Source organism: Prinia subflava, chromosome 13 (genome assembly GCF_021018805.1).
Source record: "Prinia subflava isolate CZ2003 ecotype Zambia chromosome 13, Cam_Psub_1.2, whole genome shotgun sequence".
Lineage (NCBI taxonomy): Eukaryota > Metazoa > Chordata > Aves > Passeriformes > Cisticolidae > Prinia > Prinia subflava.
Genome location: NC_086259.1, coordinates 20,375,904 through 20,399,702, shown reverse-complemented (window position 1 = coordinate 20,399,702; position 23,799 = coordinate 20,375,904). Strand labels below are relative to the sequence as shown.

Below are 23,799 nucleotides of genomic sequence, written 5' to 3'. Positions count from 1 at the left end.
GAGTCCCTGGGGTCTGTGCTACCACCTCAGTTGGGGGAACAAAGGGCCAGCTGTGTCCTGGCCCAGGGAGGTGCCTGCCACACCCTCCCAGCATGGAGAAGGGTGACAGTGGGGACAAAGGCACAGCCTGCCGGGGGCAGCTGGATCTGAGGAGCAGAAGGGCAGTGCGTGGGGGCTTCCCAGACGCTTCCCCTGCCTGGGCATGGCTAGAGGGGCTGGACCATGTGGGTGTCCCCTGTCCCCCCTACCCAGCAGCCACAGACAAGTAGTACCTGGACAGCAATAAATTTATTAAGTATTCAAAAAAAATAATAAGACACAAACCAGTAAAAAACGAAAAGGGGGGAGGTAGGAAGGGGGGCGAGGGGCCGAGCCGGCTCAGAGGGGGATGGGACCAGGAGACACTGAGGGGACGGCAGGGGGAGCACCTGGGGGTGCAGCAGCGCGAAGCCGGGGGGGCTGCGGGCAGTGCCGGGGGGCGGCGGCGGGCGTCACTTGGCGCCCTGCGCCTCCGACTCCTCCTCGTCGTCCTCGTACATCTCACCCTCCTCCTCGGCCGTGGCGTCCTGGTACTGCTGGTACTCGGACACCAGGTCATTCATGTTGCTCTCGGCCTCGGTGAACTCCATCTCGTCCATCCCCTCGCCCGTGTACCAGTGCAGGAAGGCTTTGCGGCGGAACATGGCTGTGAACTGCTCCGAGATGCGCTTGAAGAGCTCCTGGATGGCTGTGCTGTTCCCGATGAAGGTGGAGGACATCTTCAGCCCCCGTGGTGGGATGTCACACACGGCCACCTTGACATTGTTGGGGATCCACTCCACAAAGTAGGAGCTGTTCTTGCTCTGGATGGCCAACATCTGTTCATCCACCTCCTTCATGGACATGCGGCCACGGAAGACAGTGGCCACGGTGAGGTAGCGGCCGTGGCGGGGGTCACAGGCGGCCATCATGTTCTTGGCATCAAACATCTGCTGGGTGAGCTCGGGCACGGTGAGGGCGCGGTACTGCTGGCTGCCGCGCGCCGTCAGCGGGGCAAAGCCCGGCATGAAGAAGTGCAGCCGCGGGAAGGGCACCATATTGACGGCCAGCTTGCGGAGGTCAGCATTGAGCTGGCCAGGGAAGCGCAGGGAGGTGGTGACGCCGCTCATGGTGGCCGACACCAGGTGGTTGAGGTCGCCGTAGGTGGGGGTGGCCAGTTTGAGGGTGCGGAAGCAGATGTCATACAGCGCCTCGTTGTCGATGCAGTACGTCTCGTCCGTGTTCTCCACCAGCTGGTGGATGGAGAGCGTGGCGTTGTAGGGCTCCACCACCGTGTCCGACACCTTGGGGGACGGCACCACGCTGAAGGTGTTCATGATGCGGTCGGGGTACTCCTCCCGCACCTTGCTGATGAGCAGGGTGCCCATGCCCGAGCCGGTGCCCCCGCCCAGCGAGTGGGTCAGCTGGAAGCCCTGCAGGCAGTCGCAGTTCTCACACTCCTTCCGCACCACATCCAGCACCGAGTCCACCAGCTCGGCCCCCTCTGTGTAGTGCCCCTTTGCCCAGTTGTTCCCGGCACCGCTCTGCCCTGGGAAAAAAAATAAAAAGAGGCTTCGATGGCCGCCGGCCCCCCACGCCCACAGCCTGAGGGGACAAGGGAGAGGATCAGGGCTGGGACCAGCCGCTGCCGCGGGCAGCACCAGTGAGATCTGACGCCGGGGCGGGGTGGGAAGCAGGAACCGCAGAGGTTTGGCGGTGTGCCGGCAGTGCCGGGCCCCGTGGCGCGGGAGGGGTGAGCCCGCCAAGTGCCCCGGGGACGGTGACTGGCCGGGCTGGTCTGAGGATGCAGGGGCTGGAGGGAACATCGGGGGACAGTGCACTTCTCCCCACCCGGGACCTACCAAAGATGAAGTTGTCAGGGCGGAAGAGGTGGCCGAAGGCACCCGAGCGCACGCTGTCCATCGTCCCCGGCTCCAGGTCCACCAGGATGGCGCGAGGCACGTACTTGTGAGCTGAGAGAGACCCCATGATGGGAGGGGACCTGCAGCCGCCCCCCCACCCCACCCCAGAGGTGTTTCCCAGCACCCTTCAGGGTTCTATGGGGCTGGGTGCACAGGTCATATCCCCCCCAAATCCCAGGGGCTCATGGCATGGGTGCGTGTCTCTTGTCCCCCAAACAGTGGGAGTCACACGGGGTGGGTGCACAGGTCTGCCCCCATTCCCACTCTGGGCCCCAAGGGCTGGGTGGATGTCTGTGTTTTGTCCCTCCCATACCACAGGATCCTACAGGGTGAGTGCAGGTGTTCCTGTCACCCCAAACCACAGGGACTTTGTGTTCTCCCCCCGACACCACAGTGTCCCATGGGATGGCTGCCTGTGTCATGCCCCCACCCAAACTGCAGGGTCCCATGAACTTGGAGACACAAGTGCCCCCTTTCCCCCCAAACTACAGGATCTGAGGGGGTGGGTACAGCTGTCTGCCCTCCTGGGGTCCAACAGGGCTGGGGTGCAGGAGTTATGTTTGACCCCTCCCAAATGGCAGGGTCCCATGGAACTGGCTGTACATGATTTCCCCCTGCCCCAAACTAAATGGCCCCACGGGGCGGGTGCATGTGCCTGCCCACCCCACACTTCCGTGGGGTGGGTGTGTCTATCTGCTCCCCCCTCCCCACCCCAGCAGACCCAGCTCCTCCTGCACTGGGGGTCAGACTGGGGCCCCACCCCCCAGCCCAGGGTGGGGGTGCCAGGCTACCACGCCGGGGGAGGTTCCGAGGGGGGGTCGCTTACAAGAGGCCTCATTGTAGTAGACACTGATGCGCTCAAGCTGCAGGTCTGAGTCCCCCACGTAGTTGCCGCTGGGGTCGATGCCGTGTTCGTCGCTGATCACCTCCCAGAACTGGGGAGGACGAGGAGCTCAGCAAGGCGGGAGGCACTGGAACAGCCCCCGGCCCCCGGGCGAGGCACGGGGCACCAGGATCCTCCCATCCCTCGGCAGGGCTGGGTGGGGCAAGAGGCTCTGGGATACCCCAAACACTGAAATCCCCGGGCAGGGAGGGGCGGGGGGCACCGGGACTCCCCAAACCGCTGGGCGGGTCTCAGCGGGGCTGCGGGCGCCGCGATCCCCCAAACACCCAAAATTCCGAGCAGGGACGGGGGTATCAAAACTCCTCAAACCCTGAGACAAGGCTTAGCGGCTCGGGGGCAGGGGGACCCCCAAAACGCCCAAAATCCAGAGCAGGGATGGGGGTATCAGGACTCCTCAAACCCCGGGAAAGGGCTCAGCGGAGCGGGGGCAGGGGGACGCCCAAACCACCCCAAATCCCGAACCGGGCGGAGGGCACACCCGAACCCCGGGCAGGGCTCAGCAGGGCGGGGGGCACCGGGACCCCCGGAGCGGCGGGCGGGGCGCGGCGCGGGCGCTGTCCGCGGTGCTGACGGACAAAGGCGGGGGCGGGGGGCGCGAGGGGGGCGGGGCGCTTTGTCCTCCCGGTGCGGCGGCAGCGGGGGAGGGGAGCGCAGGGGAGGGGGGAGCGGCTCTGTCTTTGTCCGCCGCCCGGCTCCGCCGCTGCGGGCGGGGCGGGGCGGCGCCGCCGTTACCTTGGCGCCGATCTGGTTGCCGCATTGCCCCGCCTGGATGTGGACGATCTCCCTCATGGTGCGGCCGGGCCGGAGCGGAGCGGGACGGGAGCGGGTTGGGGCCGGGAGCGGAGCGGCACCGGAGCGGAGCGGCACCGGGAGCGCGGGGGGCGGCGCGGCCGCCGCCGCATCCTTTATAGGCTCCCGCCGCCGCACCGGGCCGGCCGCTGACGTCACCGCCGCCCGCAGCCAATCAGCGGCCGCCGCCGCAGCGCCGCAACAGCCCTGCGGCAGCGGCACCGCCCGCCACGCCCCGCCCGGCCCCGCCCCTGCCACGCCCCGCCGCGGCGGAGCGGGGACACCGGCACCCGCGGGGCCACGGCCGGGGGGACGCCCCCGGCACCCACGGGGAGCGGGGACACCCCGGGACCCGTGCGGGGACCCTGGGACCGCCCGGCGTCGGTGGGAGAATCCCGGGGCGGCGGCGGCCTGGCGGGGCGGGAGGACACACACGGGACACCCCTCCCAACCGCGTCCCGGAACGGGGAGGGGTAGGGACAGGGTACGGGAGGGCCACTCTGGGGGTCTCGGTCGTCGGTCGCCCCCGCGGGACCGGGGACTGTGCCGGTGTCAGTGACGAGGTGGGCGGCGGCGGGCGCGGCCCGAGAACAAAGGCGATGGTGATGGGCCCTTTGTCCGGGGGCGGCCGGGGCCGCCCCACCGTGGGTCCAGCCTCCCGCAGCCCAGCCGGTCCTTCCCGGTTCCTGCCGGGAGCAGGTGACCCTTGACCGACCGGTGGGACCGGGAGGGACCTCTCCCCCCGGGGCTGCCCGATGCCAGCCACAGCGTCACTGCAAAGAGCCTTTATTGGGAACCGTGAGTCCCTCGCCCGGACTGGGCACCCCGCGGCTCGTCCTGTCCGTCTGTCCGTCCGTCCATCTGTCCATTTCGGGGCGGGAGTGGCCGTGCCCTGTACGGTGTCCCCCTGCCTACCAGGAGCACGTCACCACCTCCCGCAGCGTCCGCCGGAGCTCCTGGCTCCGGAAGGCGTAGATGAGGGGGTCAATCACCGAGTTACAGATGATGAGGATGAGGAAGAGGTTGAAGTAGCTGCAGAAGCAGGTGCAGAAGGGGTTGGTGGGACAGGTGACGATGAGGATGAGGTGAAAGAAGAAGGGCCCCCAGCAGATAAAGAAGACCCCCAGGAGGATGGTGAGGGTGACGGCACCCTTCAGGCTGCCACCACGGTGGGCAGTGGGTGGCTTCTGCTGGCTGGAGATGCTGTGGAGGTGGTGGCGGGCCAGGGCGAACATGTGGATGTAGAGCACCAGCATGAGGACCAGCATGAAGAGGAAGAAGCCGATGAGGCAGAGGAGGATGGTGTTGCTGCGGTAGTAGGTGATCAAGACGGTGCTGGAGACAGTGCTGACCAGCCAGACGCTGGCCATGGTGACCACGGCCCGCTGCAGCGTCATGATGCTGTGGTAGCGCAGGGCATAGAAGATGGTGATGTAGCGGTCAACAGCAATGACCCCCAGGAAGGAGAGGGAAGACACGACGGAGCTGCAGATGAGCATGTCAATGACGCTGTCCATGTGGCGGACAATGCTGGGGCGCATCACCAGCACGCCGTGCTCCAGCAGCAGCATGAAGAGCATCTCGGCCAGGTTGCTGATGCTCACCAGCATGTCAGACACCGCCAGGCAGCAGATGAAGTAGTAGGTGGGCGAGTGCAGGTTCCTGTTCTTCAGGATGGCGGCCACCACCAGCAGGTTCTCCACCAGGCTCACCAGCCCCAGCGCCAGGAACAGCTCGTTGGGAATGTCCAGCCCCTGGCACCAGCCACCACTGGCCCCGACCGTGGCGTTGCTCTGGTTGCCCTCGCTGGCATTCGAGGGCTCGCGCAGCAGACGCAGGGGGGCCAGCGTCGACATGGCCCCCTCCACAGCGCCGGGGCCCCCCGTGGCACCCGCACAGCCCCCGAGCCCCCGTTGTGCCCCGCCAGTTCTCCCGCGGCGCCCGGCGGCGAGGCCGAGGGGATGCCGAGGAATTGGGGACGGGAGGCGTGGGGTGGGCCGGGGGTGTCGTGTGCCCGCTGGGACCCTCCGGTGTGGCGGCTGCTCTCTGTGCCAGCGCTGCCCGGCGTCCCGCGCCCGCCAGCCCAGGGTGCTGAGGAAGAAAGGGCCCTTTCTCTGCCCCACTTTAAAGCCGGCTCCCGCAGCTCCTCCTCCGAGGAGGGTGGGCACCTGCATGAGGGAGGCACTCCAGCAGTGAGGGGCGCTGCTGCCGAGGCCAGGGCTCAGAGACTCCCAGGATGGCCCTGGGAAACCCGATTGCTTGGGATCACCATGTGCCCAGGGGTCTCAAATGCCCTGGGGTGGTCTATGGACCCCGGGGCCATGCACCTTAGGGTGCCCACGTGTCCTGAGGTCCTATGACTGCAGGGGGTGACCCCTGAACCCTGGGGACCTGAATATCTAGAGGGGTCCCCTGTGCCCTGCAGGCATCTCTGTCCTATGGGGGTCCATGTGCCCCGTGGGACCTGTGTCTTGGGGGGGTCCCATCTGCTGTGGGGGTCATCCACACAGCCTGAGCTATCTCTGCACCTTGGGGATCCTCTGTAGGACAGCATGATCCAAGCTGTCCCACGCATTGGGACTGGCAGGGGTCCCATTCCCATGGCCCCAGGGCAGATGTTGCACAATGGGGCAGGCATGGGATGCGATAGGAATCGTCAAAGGCACGATTAAATGGGATCCTGCAGAGCGCAGCGCCGGAGGGAGCCCAGGCACGCTGGGTGAGGACAGGACCCATCTGACCATCATGTGCCTCAGGTCCGTGTTGATGCCTGGAGCCGCGCAGCTGCCAAAGGGCCATTCACAGCTCCACCAAAAGGCCGATCCCACGGTTTTCCACTTCCGCTGGGAAGCCCTTCCCTGTGGCACGGATGGAACGGCTCAGCTGCACACACTGGGCATGGGGTCCAGGCTGCCCCAGTGCCGGATTACAGGGATGGGATCCCATGGGATTTGGATTTACCAGTGGGGAAAGGAGCCAGGGCAGGCTGACTTGAGACTTGAGACTGAACCCAGCCAAGCCATGCCAGCTACATCCCCCAGGGAGGCAATACAGCAGAAACAGGGATTTATGCCATGTATTTACCATTACTCAGCAAAAAAAGGCAAAAAAAGCTTTATGGGAATAAGGATGAGTTAAGGTTTGACTGTGGCTTACCTCAAGATCCAGACTCTAGAAGGTGAGGGAATAAAGGATAGACAAAGAGGGGGGAAATATTTCTTCTCCAAATATAATTAAAAGGCTGAAAACGCTGCTCCATGTGCAATTCTAGTGGCACAGGGGACTGAGACCTCTGGAAGGTTCAGTGTAGTGAGGGTCCGGAGTATTTTGTGGAAGGAAAGAAGCTCCAGGCTACAAGAAGCACAAAGGAGCTGAAGAAGAGGGTAGTAAAGCCCCTCTGGGAATTAAGGACAAGAGCCAGGAGAAGAACAGGGAGGGGAATAGGATGGAAATTGTGCACAGAGGAGGCCAGAAGGGGACTACGCTGCCATGGGGACAAGGGACAGCTGCTGTTGATTAGCTCGGACATGCTCAGACAGCCCTTGTCCCCTGCTAAGAAAGGGGCCCAGGACAAGGCCCGTCGCTGTGGATCCAGCCCCCATCCCTGGATGGAGACCATGCCCCCCTCCTCAGAACAGCCCCTTCCCACAGCGAGTCCATTTGTGTGACTTTATTGGAGTGCAACACAAATCGGGGGGTGATGCCAGAGGGTTTGGGGAAGAGCCAGCCGGGGCTCAGTCCCAGTCGCCGTCGCCCTCGGGATTGTCGTCACGGGGGGGCTCCTGGAACTGGATGTTGGCCAGCATGTCCCGCATGGCCGCCATCAGCCTGTTCACCCCCTGGTTGAGGTCCTGCGCCGCGCCGGCCTCGTCGTCCCCATCATGCCGGATGTCCCCCTGTGAGAGAGCAGCGCTGTGGTGGCAGGGACAGGGACAACACTGGTGCTGAATCAGCGCCAGGCTGCTGCCAGCAGCGGCTCCTGGAGCAGGAACACCATGGGGGAATGGTGCACCCAAATCCCAGCCTGTGCTCACCTGCAAGTTAAAATTTGGCAACAGCGAGCGGAAGAAGAGGGATAAAGTGCTTTCGTTGGAGGGATGGCTCGTCCTGGAAGACACAAGTGGCACCATGGTGAAGGGACAGCTCAGTTTGTGACTCCTCAGTGGGATGTGGTGGTGCTGGGAGAACCATGGGGCTGCTGGATCCAGCCCTGAGGGAGGGAACTGGGTGGTTCCAATGGGATTCTGAATTCAGGCAACTCTGAGCAGCAACTCTGAGCAAACCAGTCACTAAGAGCATGACCAAGGCCAGGTTGGAAGGGGCTTGGAGCAACCTGGTCTAGTGGAAGGTGTCCCTGCCCATGGCAGGGAGTGGAATGAGATGAGCTTTAAGGTCCTTCCAACCCAAACCATTCCAGGATTCCATGATTCTACCAGCTCTGCTCTGAGGGGGTTGGTGTGGAACACACATGGCAGCACCCTAACACCAGGACTGGCTGTAATTTAAATTTCCATTTACCCCAAACCCTCCCAGTCAGCCATGGCCCGAGTTTTCCCTGGCTTTTGCCCTATGGCTGGGAACAGCCAATGGTGACCACTGCAGGAAGCAGCAGGACCAGTCCAGCCGGTAGCTCTGCCTGCCTGGAGCACCACAGCTCTTCCTCTGCCATGGAGGAGGAGGATGTCAGACCGGGTGCCCGCGTGCAGCCCGGCCCGGGGCCGTGCCTGGAACGGGGCCGGTTGTGCCAGCGTGGGCACTGGCGGTGGGGGCGGTACCTTTCCGGTCGGGTGTAGGAAACTATGGAATCCAGAGGAGGGAGAGGGTCAAACCCCATCACAGGCTGTGAGGTCACCTCCTGCAAGGGGAGGAGAAAGGAGGGATGAAGGAGGAAGGAAGGAATGAAGGAGAAAAGGAAGGATGAAGGCTGTGCATCCAGCAGCAGCAAACTTGGGCACACACAGAAGCTGTGAGTGACAGGGGTTAGGAGGGGCCCAGCAGGGACACAAGTGCCACCACAACATGTGCAGCCACAGCCCCCATGTCCCATCAGGCCCCTCACCAGAGGCAGGGCCGCCGTGGCCTCCTTCATCTCCGAGAGGATGATGTGCCGGTAGATGTTCCTGGGAGCGCTCTGGTACCGGATCTTCCTCCTGAGGCGGGGAGGGGACAGAGCAGTCAGTGAGCCCTGAGCAGGCACATTCCCATTTCTGCTGCTCCAGGCGCAGTGTCAGCAGCTTCCCTGGCTCCGGGGGACAAGGCCCTATTGGATGGAGCTGGCTTAGAGTGAGCCAAAGGGGGTGGCAGCTGCTGAGCTCCGGAGAAAGAGCAGAGAGCTCAGGAATGAGCAGATTGACCTTGGTTTAGGACACCTGATGGCTCCCTCCTGTTTCTCAGCACTGGGAAGTGCTTCTAAGCTCCCACCTGCCCTGTGTGGCCACCCCTGCACCCTCTCCAGGATGTTTCCAGGGCAAAGGTGACAGCCAAGCCTGGGGAAGGCACTGCAGCAGATGCAGTGCAGGTTCAGCTCTACATTCCCATTTGTGAAAAGCATGGGAATGCTTTCCTGGCCCCACGCTGTGACCTTCGGCATCAGACCAGCAGCTGTGGGGCTCTGAGCCCTGTCCCAGACACTGGAACTGCGGCTGCCCAGGACAGACCCCCTGTCCCACTCTGTCCCTGGCACAGAACCCTGCCCTCCCACCCTCTGTGCTCACTTGTGCTCAGCTTCCTGCACCAGCGTGTCCTGGGCCTCCACCATGCGCAGAACCTCGTGCACCTGGGGCTCCAGCCAGGCCATGACAGCCGGGTCCTTCCACAGGGCGTGTGTCCTGCCCACGTACAGGGACGTCAGCTGGTTCAGGGCGGGCGACTGGCTACGGGACACGGCTGTTACTCACGGCACCCTCCTCCTCCTCCTGCTCCTCACGGGGTGCTGAGGGCTCAGCTCTGCGCTGGCCCTCAGCGTGGGAACACGAGAGGATTCGCAGGCTCCTGCTGGGATATCGCCATCCACCTTCACCAGAACTTCTGCCTCCATCTATTTTTAGACTAAGCAGAGCCATGAAAGGAGGGAACACTGCCCTGGCCTGAGGGAGACCCTTCGCACGCTGAGGAAGACCACGTGTCAAGGGAAGGCAGACTGGTTGGAGACAGCCTGCCCTGGGAGGACACACGCGTCGCTCTCCCTCCCTGCACACACCAGCAGGCTCTGGGGTGAACTTCTGACCTGTCCACCTTGAGGTGAGGTGGATCTCAGCCTGATCCAGAGGCCATTATGGAAATCCAATATCAAAAGGATTATCAAATGAGGCATTATCAAATGAGCCTACTCAGGGAAGCCAAACAAGCTCCTCCATTAGCTGTCTGAGCACGCAAGATCCCTGCCGCTGGCAAAATCGATCCCTTCCATTTGCTGAGAACATCTCCAGGCCCTACCTGATCTGGGCATTCAGCCCAAAGAAGGGGTGGGAGGCGACCCTGGCGTCGGGCTGCACGCTGCAGTGATCCAAGAGTGGCATCAGAACTGCAAGACAAAGGCAGAGAACCCGTCTGGACCTTTTGGTGAGGGGCACTGTGGGGTGGGGTTATCCCTGCAGAGAGTCACTGCCCTTCTCAGGGCCAGAACCCCCAGGGCACCAACAGGGACACAAGGAGATGGTGAGGACACTGCTGGTCCCTGTGCTCACACGGGCATTATTTCAGCCACCCCAACAAACAGCCTAAAAGATGTTTCCAGCCCCCACAAACTGAATCTCTCTTGGAGAGCTGGTTCTTCCTGCTGCACACACCCTCCCCTGGGCCTGAGGGCTGTGTGCTCCTTTCATGGACAGCAGCACCCACAGGATGAAAGGGAGAGTGATGGGCACCCATGGGCAGAGCACATCCAAAACAGAGCTGTGCCTTGGAGGGAGAGCCAAGGAGACTGGCTTGTCCTTGCTCTGGGCAGCCCCGAGGAGGTGACACATCTCCCTGCTCTGAGACTCCAGCTCTCACCCTCTCCCAGCCTGCTCACCCCTGACCATGGATGGTGAAGGAGCATTGGCTGTTCTGGGGAGGGAGGACAGAGTCATGGAATCACAGAATTGTAAAGTTGGAAAAGCCTCTAAGATCACTGAGCCCAACCATTCCCGCAGCACTGCCAAGGCCATCCCTAACCCATGTTCTCAGGTGTCATGTCCACATGGCTTTTAAGTCCCTCCAGGTTTGGGGGGGACTTAAAAGCCCTGGGCAGACTAGTCAGGGCTGGATAACACTTCTGCAGGAGGAATTATTCCCAATATCAAACTTGGAGGCCGTTTCCTCTTTTCCCATCCCTGTGCCCTGGGAGCAGAGCCTGACCCCTTCCAGCTGCACCCTCCTTCAGGGAGTTGTGGAGAGCCAGAAGGTTCCCCCTGAGCCTCCTTTTCTCCAGGCTGAGCTCCCCCAGCTCCCTCAGCTGCTCCTGCTGCCCCAGCCCCTTCCCCATCTCCTCAGTGCCTGTGTTGGGGTGAGGAACCCAGAACTCCCCCACCAACCGGGCACAGGCACTGCCTTTCTGCCCCGACCGCCTCCGCTCTGACTCAGGGCTCCCTCCTCAAAGGCCCTTGGCAAATTCCTGCCTCTGCACCCGCCTGCCGGGAATCCAGTCCCAGCTCTTCCAGGGGACAGTGACAAAGCCCTCGGGGATGGCCTCACCGGCGGGGACACACTCACCGCTCGGGAACATGATGAGCGCGAGCTGGATGAGCCGGGCCGCTCGCTCCCGGGCCTGGCTCCGCTCCAGCTCCGGGCGCTCTTCCTGCTGGCTCAGGAAGAAATAGGCCAGTGGCACCGAGAAGGCAAAATTGGGCAGCTGGGACAGATTCCGGTGACTCTGCAGGATCAGGGAGAGAGAGTTACCGAGAAATGACGCTGTGCAGCAGAGCTGGGCTGAGCGGGGTCGGGCTCTGCCTGCTGGGGTTAAGTGAGTTCCCAGACACTGGCTCGGTGCCCCCACAGCTGAGTGAGCAATTTTGAGTTCTTACAGCTACTTGCAGGACCCGAGGATTACAGGAACCAGCAGCCCAGCCTTTACGGATGGTTCCAATGCTGGGATCCTAGCTGGGCTGTGAGGTCCCCTCCGAAGGGCTCACCTGGCGGGCAGCACTCCAGGCAGCCATGCCCTCACCTCCCACCACTCACCTCCCACTCCTGGAAGAGGCGGGTCAGGAAGGTGTATTCCCTGGCCCGCAGGGACAGGAAGTCAATCAGCAGCAGCACACAGAGCGGGTCATTCTCAGGATCGAGGCTTGGGAGCAGGGGGAGAGAACAAGCTCAGTGTCACAACAGCTGAGAGAGCTGCCCTGATTTCCGAGTCAAACAGCCTCTCCCAGTGACATCCAGTGACTCAGCAGGCAGAGAGAACAGGAACATGGTCGCTCCCGTAGGGCCAGCAGGATGAGTGCTCTGTGTCTCTGTACAGGGGACAGTCCCCTGCCACCACCCAGGAGGAGGATCAGTGGCCACAAACTGAGTGGGCTGAAGCCACTGCCACCCTTTGCTCTGCTGAGCCTCCAAGCTCAGGCCACAGTTTGGCAGTCACAGACCACCCAGGGCCCCTTCTCACCCATCACCTCTCCAAGGGCACCAGCACACCCCCAGCACAGACCTGTGCAGCTCTAAGGGGTGGGAATGAGCCCACACCAAGCCCAGGAGCAGCAGGGCGATGTTGCCATGAATTTTCTTAGTTTGCTGAGCGTTCATATTAAAGGAGAAGTTCGTACCTTCTCACGCTCTTTTAATGTAAACATCAGCTATGTTTTATAAACGTAGCCATTGTTTTTACATTCCTTGCCGGACAAACAAGACTGTGTAACAGTCCCCTTCACCAATGTGATGTGAAAGTGGGAATTCCTTCCTCCAATCCACAGGCCTCATAGTAAAGGTATAAAAGTAAGTTTTTGTAAATAAACCAGGGCTTCTGCCCTGCTGCTGTTGTTGCACCCAGATCTGTGTCCCCAGTCTGTTTTTTTGGTTAGGCCTCCACGGTGATAGGGCCCCTCTGGGGTGACCACCCCCCAAACCCAGATACTCCCCCTCGGTGGAGGCACCTACCTGAGGATGAGCTTGCAGAACTCCAGGGCTGTGCGGGGACAGCCCCTCTTCTCCAGGAACATCAGGTGCTTGAAGAGAGCCAGGAAGAAAGCCCTGCATGAGCAACAGCAGCAGGACTTAGAGGCCAGATGTCGAAAGAAGCATTTCTTGCCACTCAAAACAGGGGACGCAGTCATCAAGAGCTCCTCACCCCCAAGCATCACATCCTGGTGTGGCATGGAGTGCCACAGACCCCCTGTGCTCCCATCTCGTGTTCTTGTTATCTTTTTGTGCAGGGACAGAAAACTCATGACCTGCTTTGGAGACTGGGACCAAGACCAAGTAAATCCCCCAAGTCCAAATCCCACCTTGTCCCAGTGGTGTGGGGACAGTGACACAGAGCAGGGAGGCCCAATACCTGAACTGGTGATACAGGTCACTGATGGCACAAAGTGTGTCAGCCAGAGGGACTGAAATGTGAGCACCCTCCAGGTACAGCAGTTTGGGAGAGATGGCTTGGGTCAGCTGACTGGAAAATTCCCAGAATAAAGTCACCTTTCCCAGCAGCTGCAGAGCTGGAGTTACATAAATACCCAGGCTGGGAGGAGTGTGAGTGCTGGGGGTGATGGCTGGAAGCACACAGCAAAGATTTCTGTGACCATTTTGGGCTGAGGGGTACTAATGGCACAAGAAGGATATGACAGGGAGGGACAATTCCTACTGCAGAAAGGTATCCCTTGGGAAAAGGGATGCTTTGTGCAGAAGCTTCCATGCACGAGCTGCCTGTGCTCCAGCACCGTCCCAGGAGCCCCCAACAGAAAGAGACACACTGAGGGGTCTCCCTGGATGAGCAGCAGTGGTGAAACTGGCTGGCTGTGGCCAAAGGGGGCCAGGAGCTCCAGCTGAGCCCCCCCCGTTGCCAGCCCTGCTCACCTGTTCTCTGGGCGCCGGTAGTCCAGCCTGCAGGTCCCGCTGGTGAGGCTGAACACGGGGTGGAAGGCGCACTCCAGGCTGTACAGGGCCCGCTCTGGGGGCAGCAAGGGCAGTGTCAGTGACAGGACAGGGACACCACCCCAGCACAGCACTGCCCAGCACTCAGTTTATCCCAAAAGACTGGAAAGCAGCTCATTCCCAGCCCAGCAGGGCACAAAGTTACTTCACACAGTGTGGTGGCAACAGGCACCAGGACAGTGAGCACTTCCACATTAGATCACACTCTGAGTGGGAAAAGAAACCTTTCTGGGATTGAGGCTGGTCCAGGAAAAGCCCAGCTCCTGCCCTCCACTGCCCTTGCCAGGGCTTCCCCACAGGCTGCCAGGGAAGGACTGCTCCTCACCTCACTCTTACCTATGAGATCCCGGGCCATCTCCTGGTCCTCCTGCATGCGGCACACGTCACTGAGCTGCAGCAGGGAGTCCACGTGGTAGGGGTTCATCTGGAGCAGCAGCTGCACGAGCATTGCAAGGATTCTGTGTCAGTACTGGTGTCCCAGCAATTTGGTCACTGACCCAGACACCCTGCAGCACCCAGCTCTGTGGCACATAATGCCAAGAGCTTCCTTAATGCCACCCTGCCAAATCCATTCCCAGGCTGGAACGGCACAGGGAGCTCTGTCCCCACCACAAGCAGGATGGGAGCCCTCAATGGCAGCCCCTCCTGGGCAGCTCCCTCCCAGCTTTTCCAGCAGAGGCCATGCCAGGCCTTTGTTCTTCTTCACTGTCCTCCTCCAGATCTCTCCCAGCTCCTCCATCTCCTTGGAAAGGAGAGAATGAGATGCAGGCACTGTTACAGTTTGGGTTTTTTAATCTATCCCTCAGCAGTTCTGAGCATTTGATCAGGGTTTTGCATCCTCTGGATACTGAGAGGACATTTGGACACATCTATTACAAATCCAGGAATCAGCAATAGTAATGAATAATAATAATAAATAAGTATTTACTTCCAGGCTTCAGAAGAGAAGTTTAATCGAAACTTTCTCAATTCATTAATTATATTATAAATAGGCTACTTTTCTCAAGTACATAAAACTTCAGTTGAGTAAAATATACTGAAGCTACTACAAATCTTCTCAAAGTTTAGTTTGGGGATTATTATTTTTTCTCCTGAACTGAAAAAACAAAGCTTCCAAAGCTCCAGAAGTTTCCATCTGCAGGGTGGGGACTTGTGGGACCACCTACAGCACAAAGACTGGATGTTCCAGGCTGGAACCATTGGCCTGATGCTTAACCTCTTCCTTAAGGGGTAGAATTCTTAAGTTCCTTTCTAGTCCACCTTTTGGGGGGACATGGAGCACTCAGGGTCACTGTCATGGGAAAAAGCCAAAAAAAGGTCACCAAGACCCTTTTAACCTACCAGCAAGTGCCCAAAACCACTCACTGAACAAGAGGCTCCCCAAAAGTAATGTTTTATGTGCTGAAACCACAGCAAGAAGGCAGAGCTGGGCTCCAGCTACGCCAAGACTGTGGCGACCACGGACAGACTGTCTGGAATTGCCAAATCCATCTCTTAGATCATACCCTTGATGGAGAAGGGGAAGAATTCAAGCTGTCCTCAAATTTAGCCAGACCCTCTAAGAGGGTCAGAGCATCCAGATTAAAATACCATGGAAAGCCTGTCCTGTGTGGGGGACCAAGCTTGAAGCTTGAGCTGTCCTTGGGACTGCTGCACAGGAATTACCTTGGCTCACTTAATCCAAATCCCTCAATCCAGGCAGAACTGCTGAGCTGGAGAGAGCCCCGAGGCCCTGAGCCGAGGGTGGGAAAGCAGAAGGAAGTAAACTTTATTTAGCAGACAATGAGCCCTTTAAAGAACATCTCCAGGGCATGTATCCCAGCTCATGTGGCCAGACCTTTCAGAGAAACATCCCTCAGTTATGGTTTAGTTGGGTGCAGAGCAATTTTGCTGTTGCTTATCACTCCAAACTATAAATGTTACCATACAGCCTAATGAGCTCGGACACGCATGAAGGACTCCCAACACAAAAGCCTGTTTTGCTGAAATACCAAGAAAAGACACATTTTTCATCCTTGCAGGAGTTTATAAATAGAACAGCTGTTAGTTTGGATTCCTAGTTCATGATGGGTTTATACAATATTCCTCCTTTCCCAGCTCAGAGCTGAGACAAGGGCGCTTTGTTCCCACCCTCCCAGCCAAACGGACGGTTCCTGTGGGTTCCTCTCTCAGAAGGTGACCTGGCACGTGCTTGGCACAGCCACCAAGGCCACCAGACCTCCTCTGCACCAAGGAGGTCACTGATTAACAAGGTGACAGCACAGCTCAACACTGCCTCATCCCACAGAGGGACACAGGGCTCTACTGCCCAAACAAGTCCTAACAGTCCAAACAAGACTGGAAATAAACAGTGCAAGAGGGATGTGGACAGGATGCATCAGGGGGATGAGGCCAATGGGATGAAGGTCAGCATGGTGACATGCTGAGTCCTGCTTGTCACACCAACCCCGGGAATGCTACAGGCTGGGGGAAAAGTGGCTGGAAAAGGAGCTGGGGATGCAGGAGACAGTGGATGGACACGAGCCCAGGTGGGCAGGAAAGGCACTGGCACCTGGCCTGTGTCAGAAATGGTGTGGCCACAGGACCAGGACAGTGCTCATCCCCTGTGCTGGCACTGCTGGGGCACTTCCAATCCTGGGGCCAGCTCTGGGCCTCTCACCCCAGTACAAATATCAAGGGGCTGGAGAATGTCCAGGGAAGGGCAATGGAGCTGGAAAAGGGTCTGGAGCAGCAGAAACAGCTGAGGGAGCTTTGGGGAAGCTCAGCCTGGAGAAAAGGAGGCTCAGGGAGGACCTTCTGGCTCTCCACAACTCCCTGACAGGAGGCGACAGCCTGGGGGGTCAGGCTCTGCTCCCAGGGAACAGGGACAGGAGGAGAGGAAACAGCTTCAAGCTGTGACAGAGGAAATTCAGTTTGAATATTTGGAACAGTTCCTTCCACAGAAGAGCTGTCCAGCCCTAGCCCCAATCTGCCCAGAGCAGGGGTGAATTCCCCATCCTTGCAGGGATTTAAAAGCCATGTAGATGTGGCACCTGGGGACATGGGCTAGGGGTGGCCTTGGCAGTGCTGGTGGAACAGTTGAGGCTTTTCCAACCCAAACGTTTCCACTGGAATGCACCAACCCAACTTCCCAGGGAAAGGGGCTGCAGGAACACGGGAGGGAACAGCACAACCAACCCAACGTACCACGATGTTGTTGGGGTCCATGGACTCCACCGCATCCAGGAACTTGAACTGGACCTGCTGGTACTCCCGGTGGTGCTCGAAGGTGAAGTGCTGCACCCCCCTCCGGGTGTCCAGCAGCTGCATGGTGATACCTGAGGGTGCAGGGGACACCTGGGTACCCCAAGAGAACCTCCTCTGCTCTCTCACAGCACCAAAAGCTCACTGCCATCACTGAGTCCAGAGACACACGTGTTTTTGGAAACTCCCAGAGAATTTCACTCTTTTTCCCCCCCTCTCATGAGTCCAGGTCCCAAACCCACCCAAAAAGCCCAGGTCACTCGTTCTCTCCAGGGATACTTCTCATTATCCAGCAATTCTGCTGCTAAGATGGGAAGTACCATCTGAGTGGCATCCATGTTGCATGGGCCAAGGGTTCAGAGGGCAGGAGCAGCCCCAGAAGCCTCACCTGTCTTGCTGTAGCGTGGCCAAGTGTTCTTGGGAGCTGTCAGCCACATGCTGCGCACGTACTGCCGCTGCCTCTGCCTTGGCCTGGGGAGGGGAACACACAGCTCACAGCCTCTCTGCACTGACAGGAGGAGGAGAAGGGGTGGAACCCTCAAAGGGAAAAATGAGATCCAATTTCTTCCTCAGAGAGCTACACAGAGCTGTGCCCTGTGTACATCTGCCTTCAAGACACAGCATAACTGTGCTCAGGCTTTGCCTTATATGCGCCATCTAGGCCACCCAGTGCCTCCAGCATCTCCGCTTCCAGAGCTTCTCTCCCTGTTTTTATCCCTGCCAAACTCTCAGCTGCCTCTGTGCCTCAAACAGCTTCTCCCTATGAGGAGAGCCCCACATCCCTCTGACTCTTCCCAGCAGGGCCTTCAAATGTCAACAGGATTAGTTTAAGATGTACTCAAAAATGCACAATTTACGGGTCAGGAGCAATTCAGGTCCAAGGCTACTCTGAGGGACTCACGTCTCCTCAGAAAGGGATCACAGACTATTCTGAGTTGAAAAAGACCCACATGGATTATTAAGTCCAACTCCTGGCACTGCACAGGACAATCCCAAGGGACTGCAGTTTCTTCCTCAAGCATCAAACGCTCTTCCACAGACTCTCTCCCTCCTTCCACCTGCACTGCTCCAAGTTTAGACCATTCTTGGTTTTCCAACCAGCTCATGGAAGTGGGGATTTTGTGGATGACAGTGAGCACAGTGCAGAGATAAATGCAGAGACATCACACCCAGGGAGCAACAGGTTCCCTGGGCCCTTGGAAGCAAGTGCATGAGACACACTGAAAGTATTCAGGGTTCACTTTCTGTCCAGAGGCTCTGGAATGGCAACAAGGCACGAATAGTGGAGAAACAAACAAAATCTCAGTGTCTGCAATCTGTGAACTTGAGTGAAAGGACTTTGAAGGGTGGTTTGGAAATAAACGAGAGCGGAAAGGAATAAAAGAAAAAGCAAATGCCACTAAATGCCTGGAGAAGTCTTCCCCCACCTTATACATATTGCAGAAAATATTCCTCTGTCCCAATAGGCAACTACTAAATGAGTAACACACCCTGAGCCTGGGATTACCTGCCTGGGTGTGGCACTGGGAACTCCATGAGCCCTGCCAAGGGCAGGACAGACACACTTCCTTGGATTTGGAAAGGGTTTCATTTCAAACTCTTGACTAACCTCTGGTCCCCGAGCACAGCACGAGCCCCAAAGTATCTCTTCAACTCATTCTCTGGATTCAAGTTTCTGAGAAGGTGGAAAGAAGAAAGAAAAGCTCCATCAGTTAAACAGTGCCACACTCAAGTCTCTCCATCAACACCCAGCATCCCAAAATGCCTCTGGAAAACCCCCAAACTGTCACACACTTCCCGCTGATCAGACACAGCATGGAGAAAGGAGACAAACTGCCAGAGCTGGAAGGGAAAGCCCTGCTCCATCAGACAGGCTTTCCTCCTGCTCTGCTCCAGAACTGGGGAATACTGCTGCTGCCCTCTCCAGGGCAGCTGGAGCCTTAGCTGGGATGTTCCGGAGCACAAGTGAATCCCATGAGTTTTACACACCAGGGCTATTAGCACCTCTGCAGAGGTTCTCCCACAGAGGATCTGAGGCTGGAAGGACCCTCTGGAGACTAATCTGGTCCTGCCACCACTGCAAGCAGGCCTGGCAGCAGAGAATCCCCATCAGAACCAAACACAGCTTCCAGAGGAGCGGACAGGAGCAGGGATGTGCACAACCATCCCAACCCTTTCAGTGAACGTTGATCACACTGGGAAGATCAGATCCCACTGGGAAGCCCCCAGTTCCACTCCTCAGGGAGCAGATATCCAAGGCCAGGGCCGGGGGAGGCAGCAGTACCTGTGCTCCACATAGAGCAGAGGCCGGCTGTCGGTGGTGACCCCGCCCTGGCTCTGCGGCGCCAGCCTGGGGTCCTCGATCCTCTCCAAAAGGCTGTCGATGTCTTCCAGGTCGTTGTCTTCCTTAAGAAAGGCAAAGCCAAGGCATTCATTACAGGCTGAGTCACAGCAGCCTGCAGGTCACCCAGCACAGCTCACATGCAGCTGCCTCCAGCTCATCCCGATCCCTGGGTGAGGGGCTGTGGCTCCTCAGAGAACCCCAGAACGGTTTAGGCTGGGAAGGGCCATAAAGCTCTTCATGTTCTACCCCCTGCCACAGGCAGGAACACCTTCCACTATCCCAGGGTACTCCAAGCTCTGGCCTTGGACACTTCCACAGCCCACAGGGATGGGGCAGCAACAGCTTCTCTGGGCACCCTGTGCCAGGGCCTCACCTCCCTCCTCACAGGGAAGAACTTCCTTCCAATATCCCATCTAACCCTGCCCTCTGATAGTGGGAAGACATTTCCTCTTCACCTGACACTCCCAGTCCTTATCCAAAGACATTTTAAATATTTAAATAGCCAGTCTTCATCCTCTACTTTCCACAGAAACACCAAGTTACTGCTGTGAGCCTCATGACAAGGTCTCAAACCTTCACATGACTTTAGTCCAGCTCTCCCATTCCCCATTTTCCAACCATCCCAGGAATCCATCCCGCTGCTCACATCCAGCAGTTATATAACACTTTAACCCTGATTTCCCTCTATTTTCTCCCAACAAACAAGTGACACAGTTCTTACATGCCTGCTTCACATCCTCCTCATGATGTCCATGGGTGGAACACAGAATTCCATTCAGGACACCCAAGCAGCACTGCCAGCCTGCCTTTTCGAGCTAAATTTAGCCCTTGTGTGTGGGGTGCACACAGGAAAGGGACAATGTGCTCTGCATGGAAGTGCTGGAACAGAGCTTGTATTATCCCTCGTTGGCAAAGCAAACTGCCTGGGTCTGGGTGTTCCCCCAGCCTCCAGCTGGCACTGCTGCTCAATATTCTTGGATTGGGAAAGGAAACAGGCTCTCCAAGAGGGTTCTCCACCTCAGAAACTCACTCCTGAATGGAATTCCCAGGGAGGAGGTGGCCAGCTGGGCGCTGGCACTGCTGTCACAGCTTAGCCACTCCAGAATCCAGCGGCTCAGCAAGCTGAGCAAAGAATCTCCCTGGAGTGAATAGGGAAGTTGGACTCCATGATCTGGGAGGTCATTCCCAACCTTAAGGATTCTGTAATTCTGTGGACAGTTCAGACTCAAGCCTCACCAGAAAGCCAGCTCCCACCTGAACCTCACTCCTACTGACTTAAGAAGATCAAAGACTTTAATCCATCTGCTACTTCCAGCTCTGGGGTGCCCAGCACTGGAAGGATGTGGAGCTGTTGGAATGAGACCAGAGAAGTCTGGAGATGCTCCAAGGGCTGGAGCCCCTTTCAGTACCTAAAGGGGCTCCAAGAGAGCTGGAGAGAGACTTTGGACAGGGGATAAAGTGACAGGACAGGTTGGACAGGGCCTGAAACAACTTGGTCCGATGGAAGGTCTCCCTGCCCATGGCAGGGCATGGAATGAGATAAGCTTTAAAGTCCCTTCCAATCTAAACCACTCCACTATTCTGAAGAGGCTTCTCTAACTTTAAATTTTGAAATGGCTTTTTTTGCCTTGAATCTCTCCTGCAGTGACCTCAAAATTCCCACTCTGACAGCCCCACTGGAGGAACCAGCCTGGGCCTGGCTCAGAACACACATACCACTACAGACATACCACAGTCTCTCCTGCTGAGTTTTTCTTGGTTTTCCTTTTCTTTTTTTTCTTCCGTGGCTTGTTACTCGTTGCCAGCTGCAAAGACAAAGGGAAGAGCTGTCAGCACTCCCATGAACTGCAGAGGTGTCAGCTCTGTGGGAAGAAGAGCATTTCCCACAAGGATCAGCACACTAGGGGTCCTCAAATGAAACCAGAATTCACACTTTAGTGTTTGTCAGTGGGTGGAAATCAAGACACAAGAAAATGGATGAAAGCACCAAAGATTCACAAAGGGTTAAACCTCAGCTGACTTTCACATCAACATCTGAGGCTACGACATCAGGAGAGGAACAAGTTCAGCTGTGCCAGGTGTGGAGGAAATGCTTCAGCATCCTTCAGTCCCCAGGATAAGCTGCATTTCTGCTTTCCAGGGAGCACGACAGTTCCCAGTTTCACTCCCATTTCCACAGAAACCAACACCTGACAAAGGTCCCAGAGCCAGAGTGCCTCTCCCTGCAGATGCAAGTGCTTCAGCTCAGGGTGCTGGGGGGTGTTCCCTAACCTGACAGGCACAGCTGGGAAGCACATTTCCAGGATCTAGCAGGTAACTCAGCAAGGGATCAAGCATCACCGAATGGTTTGGGGTGGAAGTGACTTCAAAGTTTATCCAGTTCCTACCCCCTGTCTAGGCAGGGATACCTCCCACTAGACCAGGTTGCTCCAAGCCTTGTCCTGGCTCTGCCCAAGAGAAGCAGCTGCCTGCCCAGGGCTCCTCTGTCCTACCTGGAGCTCTGGGAGCAGCCACAGGTGTGTCCTGCAGTGCTGGCAGAACAAACTCACCAAGTCAGGATCCCTGGGCCCACTGCTCACACAGGGACCCAATACCCAGAGCACTCACAGCCCCTGGGCTGGCAGAGGCCACTGGCACAGCTGGAATGCACAGACAGTGGACTTTGCTCCTCTGCCACCCACATCAGGGACACAAACCCCTAATGCACAGCAAACAATTGAGACCAGGGGCCAATCCCCTTTGCTCCCCCAATCCTCTTCTCTGGTGAGATCTGGGCTGGACCTGCCATGGAAAATTGTTAATTAAATGCCCCTTTCCTTACAAAATCTTGCAAGGAGACACCTCTGGGCTGATATAGACCACAGGAGGAATCTTGATACCCAATGACAACAAATTACTGCAGGGAAGAAGAGGGTCATTGTTCAGTTGACACTGCTTCAAGTCTTCATATCCCCTGTCCCAGAACAAATGCCTCCTTGAGACCACTCCTCCCTGGCCCAGTGCTCATGTGGACACAGCACAACACCTTCCTTGGGCACCTCCTCTCTGCAGCTGGAAAATCCCTCTGGACCCTAGACACAAACCCAGCCCTCAGTACCAAACTGCTCATCCTCCCCCGGGTGTGAGTTCCCAGGTTGAAGTGTGTCCCCCCGCTGGATCCCTGGGAGCAGTTACCGCTCGGTCCGGCTGCTCGGCCTCCTGCCCCTCTCTGTGTCCATCACCGTCCGTGTCCTCAGCCACAGCCCCTTCCTTGCTCCTGTCCCTGCTCCCCTCCTGGCTCCCCCTTCCCGTGTCCTGCTCACTGAGCCGGGTGTCCGCTGCCTCCTCTCCGGCCGCCGGCTCATCCTCCGACTCCTCAGCTGGGATCTGCAAACAGAGGGGCAAGCTGCAGGGACAGCCCAGGGAGGGAACTCCCCATGGATCTGATCCAACATTCCACCTGCAAACAGATGGAGTTTTGGACACCCCTCGTGTCAAGCATGTCACCCAGGACCACCATGATCCCCTCATGCCATGGACTCCACTCCTCCCTTGGAAGAGCTTCCAACCCAGCCTTGCCTGTGCGCACACAGCCAGGCCTCGGGGAAGGACAGGGAATGGCTGGGGCTGGATGAGGTGTGTGGAGATCAGGACCAGGCTCTGTCACCCCAAAAGCCCAGCAGTGCCACCAGGGCCCATCTGAGATCCAGCACTGGGATCCTGCAGCGCTGGCGAGGTGGCAGGGATGTTCCTAAAAACAGTTTAACCTGTCCAGCTCTGACAATGTCCAAACCCAGCCCCCTCAGGCCTCCCTCCCATTTCTTCCCAGTTCAGCCCCAGTCGTTATCCCCCACCCTTCCCACTCACCCATCACTCAATCGGATCACTCCCACCCAGTCACTGACCCCAAACCACTGCCATACACACTGTCACCTCTGCCACCGCCACTGTGAGCCCCCCTCAGTCACTGCCCCCTGTTCTCTCCAGCCACCCCCAAACCCGTCAGCCTCTGCCCCCAGGTCACTGCCACTCCAGCCACCCCCAGTGACTGTCACCTCAGCTGTCCCCCAAGCGAGTGTCCCCAAATGCCCACCCAGCTGTCACCTCCAATCACTGCCCCCAGTCACTGCCCCCCAGATGCCCCCCCAGAAGTTGTCCCCCCCGGTCCCTGCCACCCCAGCTGCCCCTCAGCAACCGCCCCCCAACGGCTGCACCCCGGGCCCCCCGGCTTTGCCCCCCTCTCACCAGCTCGAAGCGGTTGCTGATGCCGGCGCGGGGCGGCCCGCGGGGCCCCTTCCCAGGGGCTGGCGGCGGTCCCCCCTCACGGGCGCGCTCCGGGCCGGGGTCGAGGCCCAGCTCGCCCAGCCCCGGGCCCTCCTGGCCCCGCTGCTCCCCCCGCAGCCGCCTCAGGGCCCGGCGCGACATCGCCCCCGCCCGCTGCGCGCCTGCGCCCAAACTGCGCCTGCGCGCCCGCCCCGCGCCGGCCCCGCCCTCCGCACCGCGCGCATCCATTGGCTGATGCTAAGCAGGCCACGCCC

General features: G+C 58.6%; 3 protein-coding genes across 4 annotated transcripts; all 3 read right to left on the bottom strand.

The window, feature by feature from the left end:
* Window positions 1-308: 308 nt before the first annotated feature.
* On the bottom strand, window positions 309-3,780 carry TUBB3 (tubulin beta 3 class III). The gene is made up of 4 exons (XM_063410401.1): window positions 3,577-3,780; window positions 2,767-2,875; window positions 1,881-1,991; window positions 309-1,567 (listed from the first exon to the last, which is right to left on the bottom strand). Exons 1-4 carry the CDS (start codon window positions 3,631-3,633, stop codon window positions 492-494), a joined length of 1,353 nt encoding a protein of 450 aa, XP_063266471.1. The 5' UTR covers window positions 3,634-3,780; the 3' UTR covers window positions 309-491.
* Window positions 3,781-4,041: 261 nt separating this feature from the next.
* MC1R (melanocortin 1 receptor) lies at window positions 4,042-5,489 on the bottom strand. Its single transcript, XM_063410405.1, has one exon. It carries the CDS (start codon window positions 5,487-5,489, stop codon window positions 4,545-4,547), a length of 945 nt encoding a protein of 314 aa, XP_063266475.1. The 3' UTR covers window positions 4,042-4,544.
* Window positions 5,490-7,288: 1,799 nt separating this feature from the next.
* On the bottom strand, window positions 7,289-23,721 carry TCF25 (transcription factor 25). Of its 2 annotated transcripts, none has more exons than XM_063410390.1 (18): window positions 23,507-23,721; window positions 22,457-22,648; window positions 21,013-21,087; window positions 19,223-19,344; window positions 18,548-18,613; window positions 17,327-17,409; window positions 16,882-17,012; window positions 14,032-14,131; window positions 13,618-13,711; window positions 12,706-12,798; window positions 11,794-11,899; window positions 11,326-11,485; window positions 10,069-10,156; window positions 9,348-9,506; window positions 8,693-8,783; window positions 8,409-8,488; window positions 7,668-7,740; window positions 7,289-7,529 (listed from the first exon to the last, which is right to left on the bottom strand). In XM_063410390.1, exons 1-18 carry the CDS (start codon window positions 23,684-23,686, stop codon window positions 7,368-7,370), a joined length of 2,055 nt encoding a protein of 684 aa, XP_063266460.1. In that variant the 5' UTR covers window positions 23,687-23,721; the 3' UTR covers window positions 7,289-7,367. The 2 variants fall into 2 exon arrangements, with proteins under 2 accessions (XP_063266460.1, XP_063266461.1); XM_063410391.1 differs by having other exon boundaries at window positions 22,585-22,648; window positions 23,507-23,646.
* Between the last annotated feature and the right edge of the window lie 78 nt (window positions 23,722-23,799).

Excerpts from the sequence above, each read along its gene's own strand:
- MC1R (XM_063410405.1), bottom strand. The coding sequence starts at position 5,489 with ATGTCGACGCTGGCCCCCCTGCGTCTGCTGCGCGAGCCCTCGAATGCC.
- TCF25 (XM_063410390.1), bottom strand. The coding sequence starts at position 23,686 with ATGTCGCGCCGGGCCCTGAGGCGGCTGCGGGGGGAGCAGCGGGGCCAG. Across the intron at positions 21,088-22,456 it reads CCGAGCAGCCGGACCGAGCG|CTGGCAACGAGTAACAAGCC; the intron begins GTAACTGCTCCC and ends TTGTCTTTGCAG. Across the intron at positions 19,345-21,012 it reads ACTCAGCAGGAGAGACTGTG|GAAGACAACGACCTGGAAGA; the intron begins GTATGTCTGTAG and ends GCCTTTCTTAAG.
- TUBB3 (XM_063410401.1), bottom strand. The coding sequence starts at position 3,633 with ATGAGGGAGATCGTCCACATCCAGGCGGGGCAATGCGGCAACCAGATC. Across the intron at positions 2,876-3,576 it reads GCAACCAGATCGGCGCCAAG|TTCTGGGAGGTGATCAGCGA; the intron begins GTAACGGCGGCG and ends CGTCCTCCCCAG. Across the intron at positions 1,568-1,880 it reads CCCTGACAACTTCATCTTTG|GGCAGAGCGGTGCCGGGAAC; the intron begins GTAGGTCCCGGG and ends TTTTTTTCCCAG.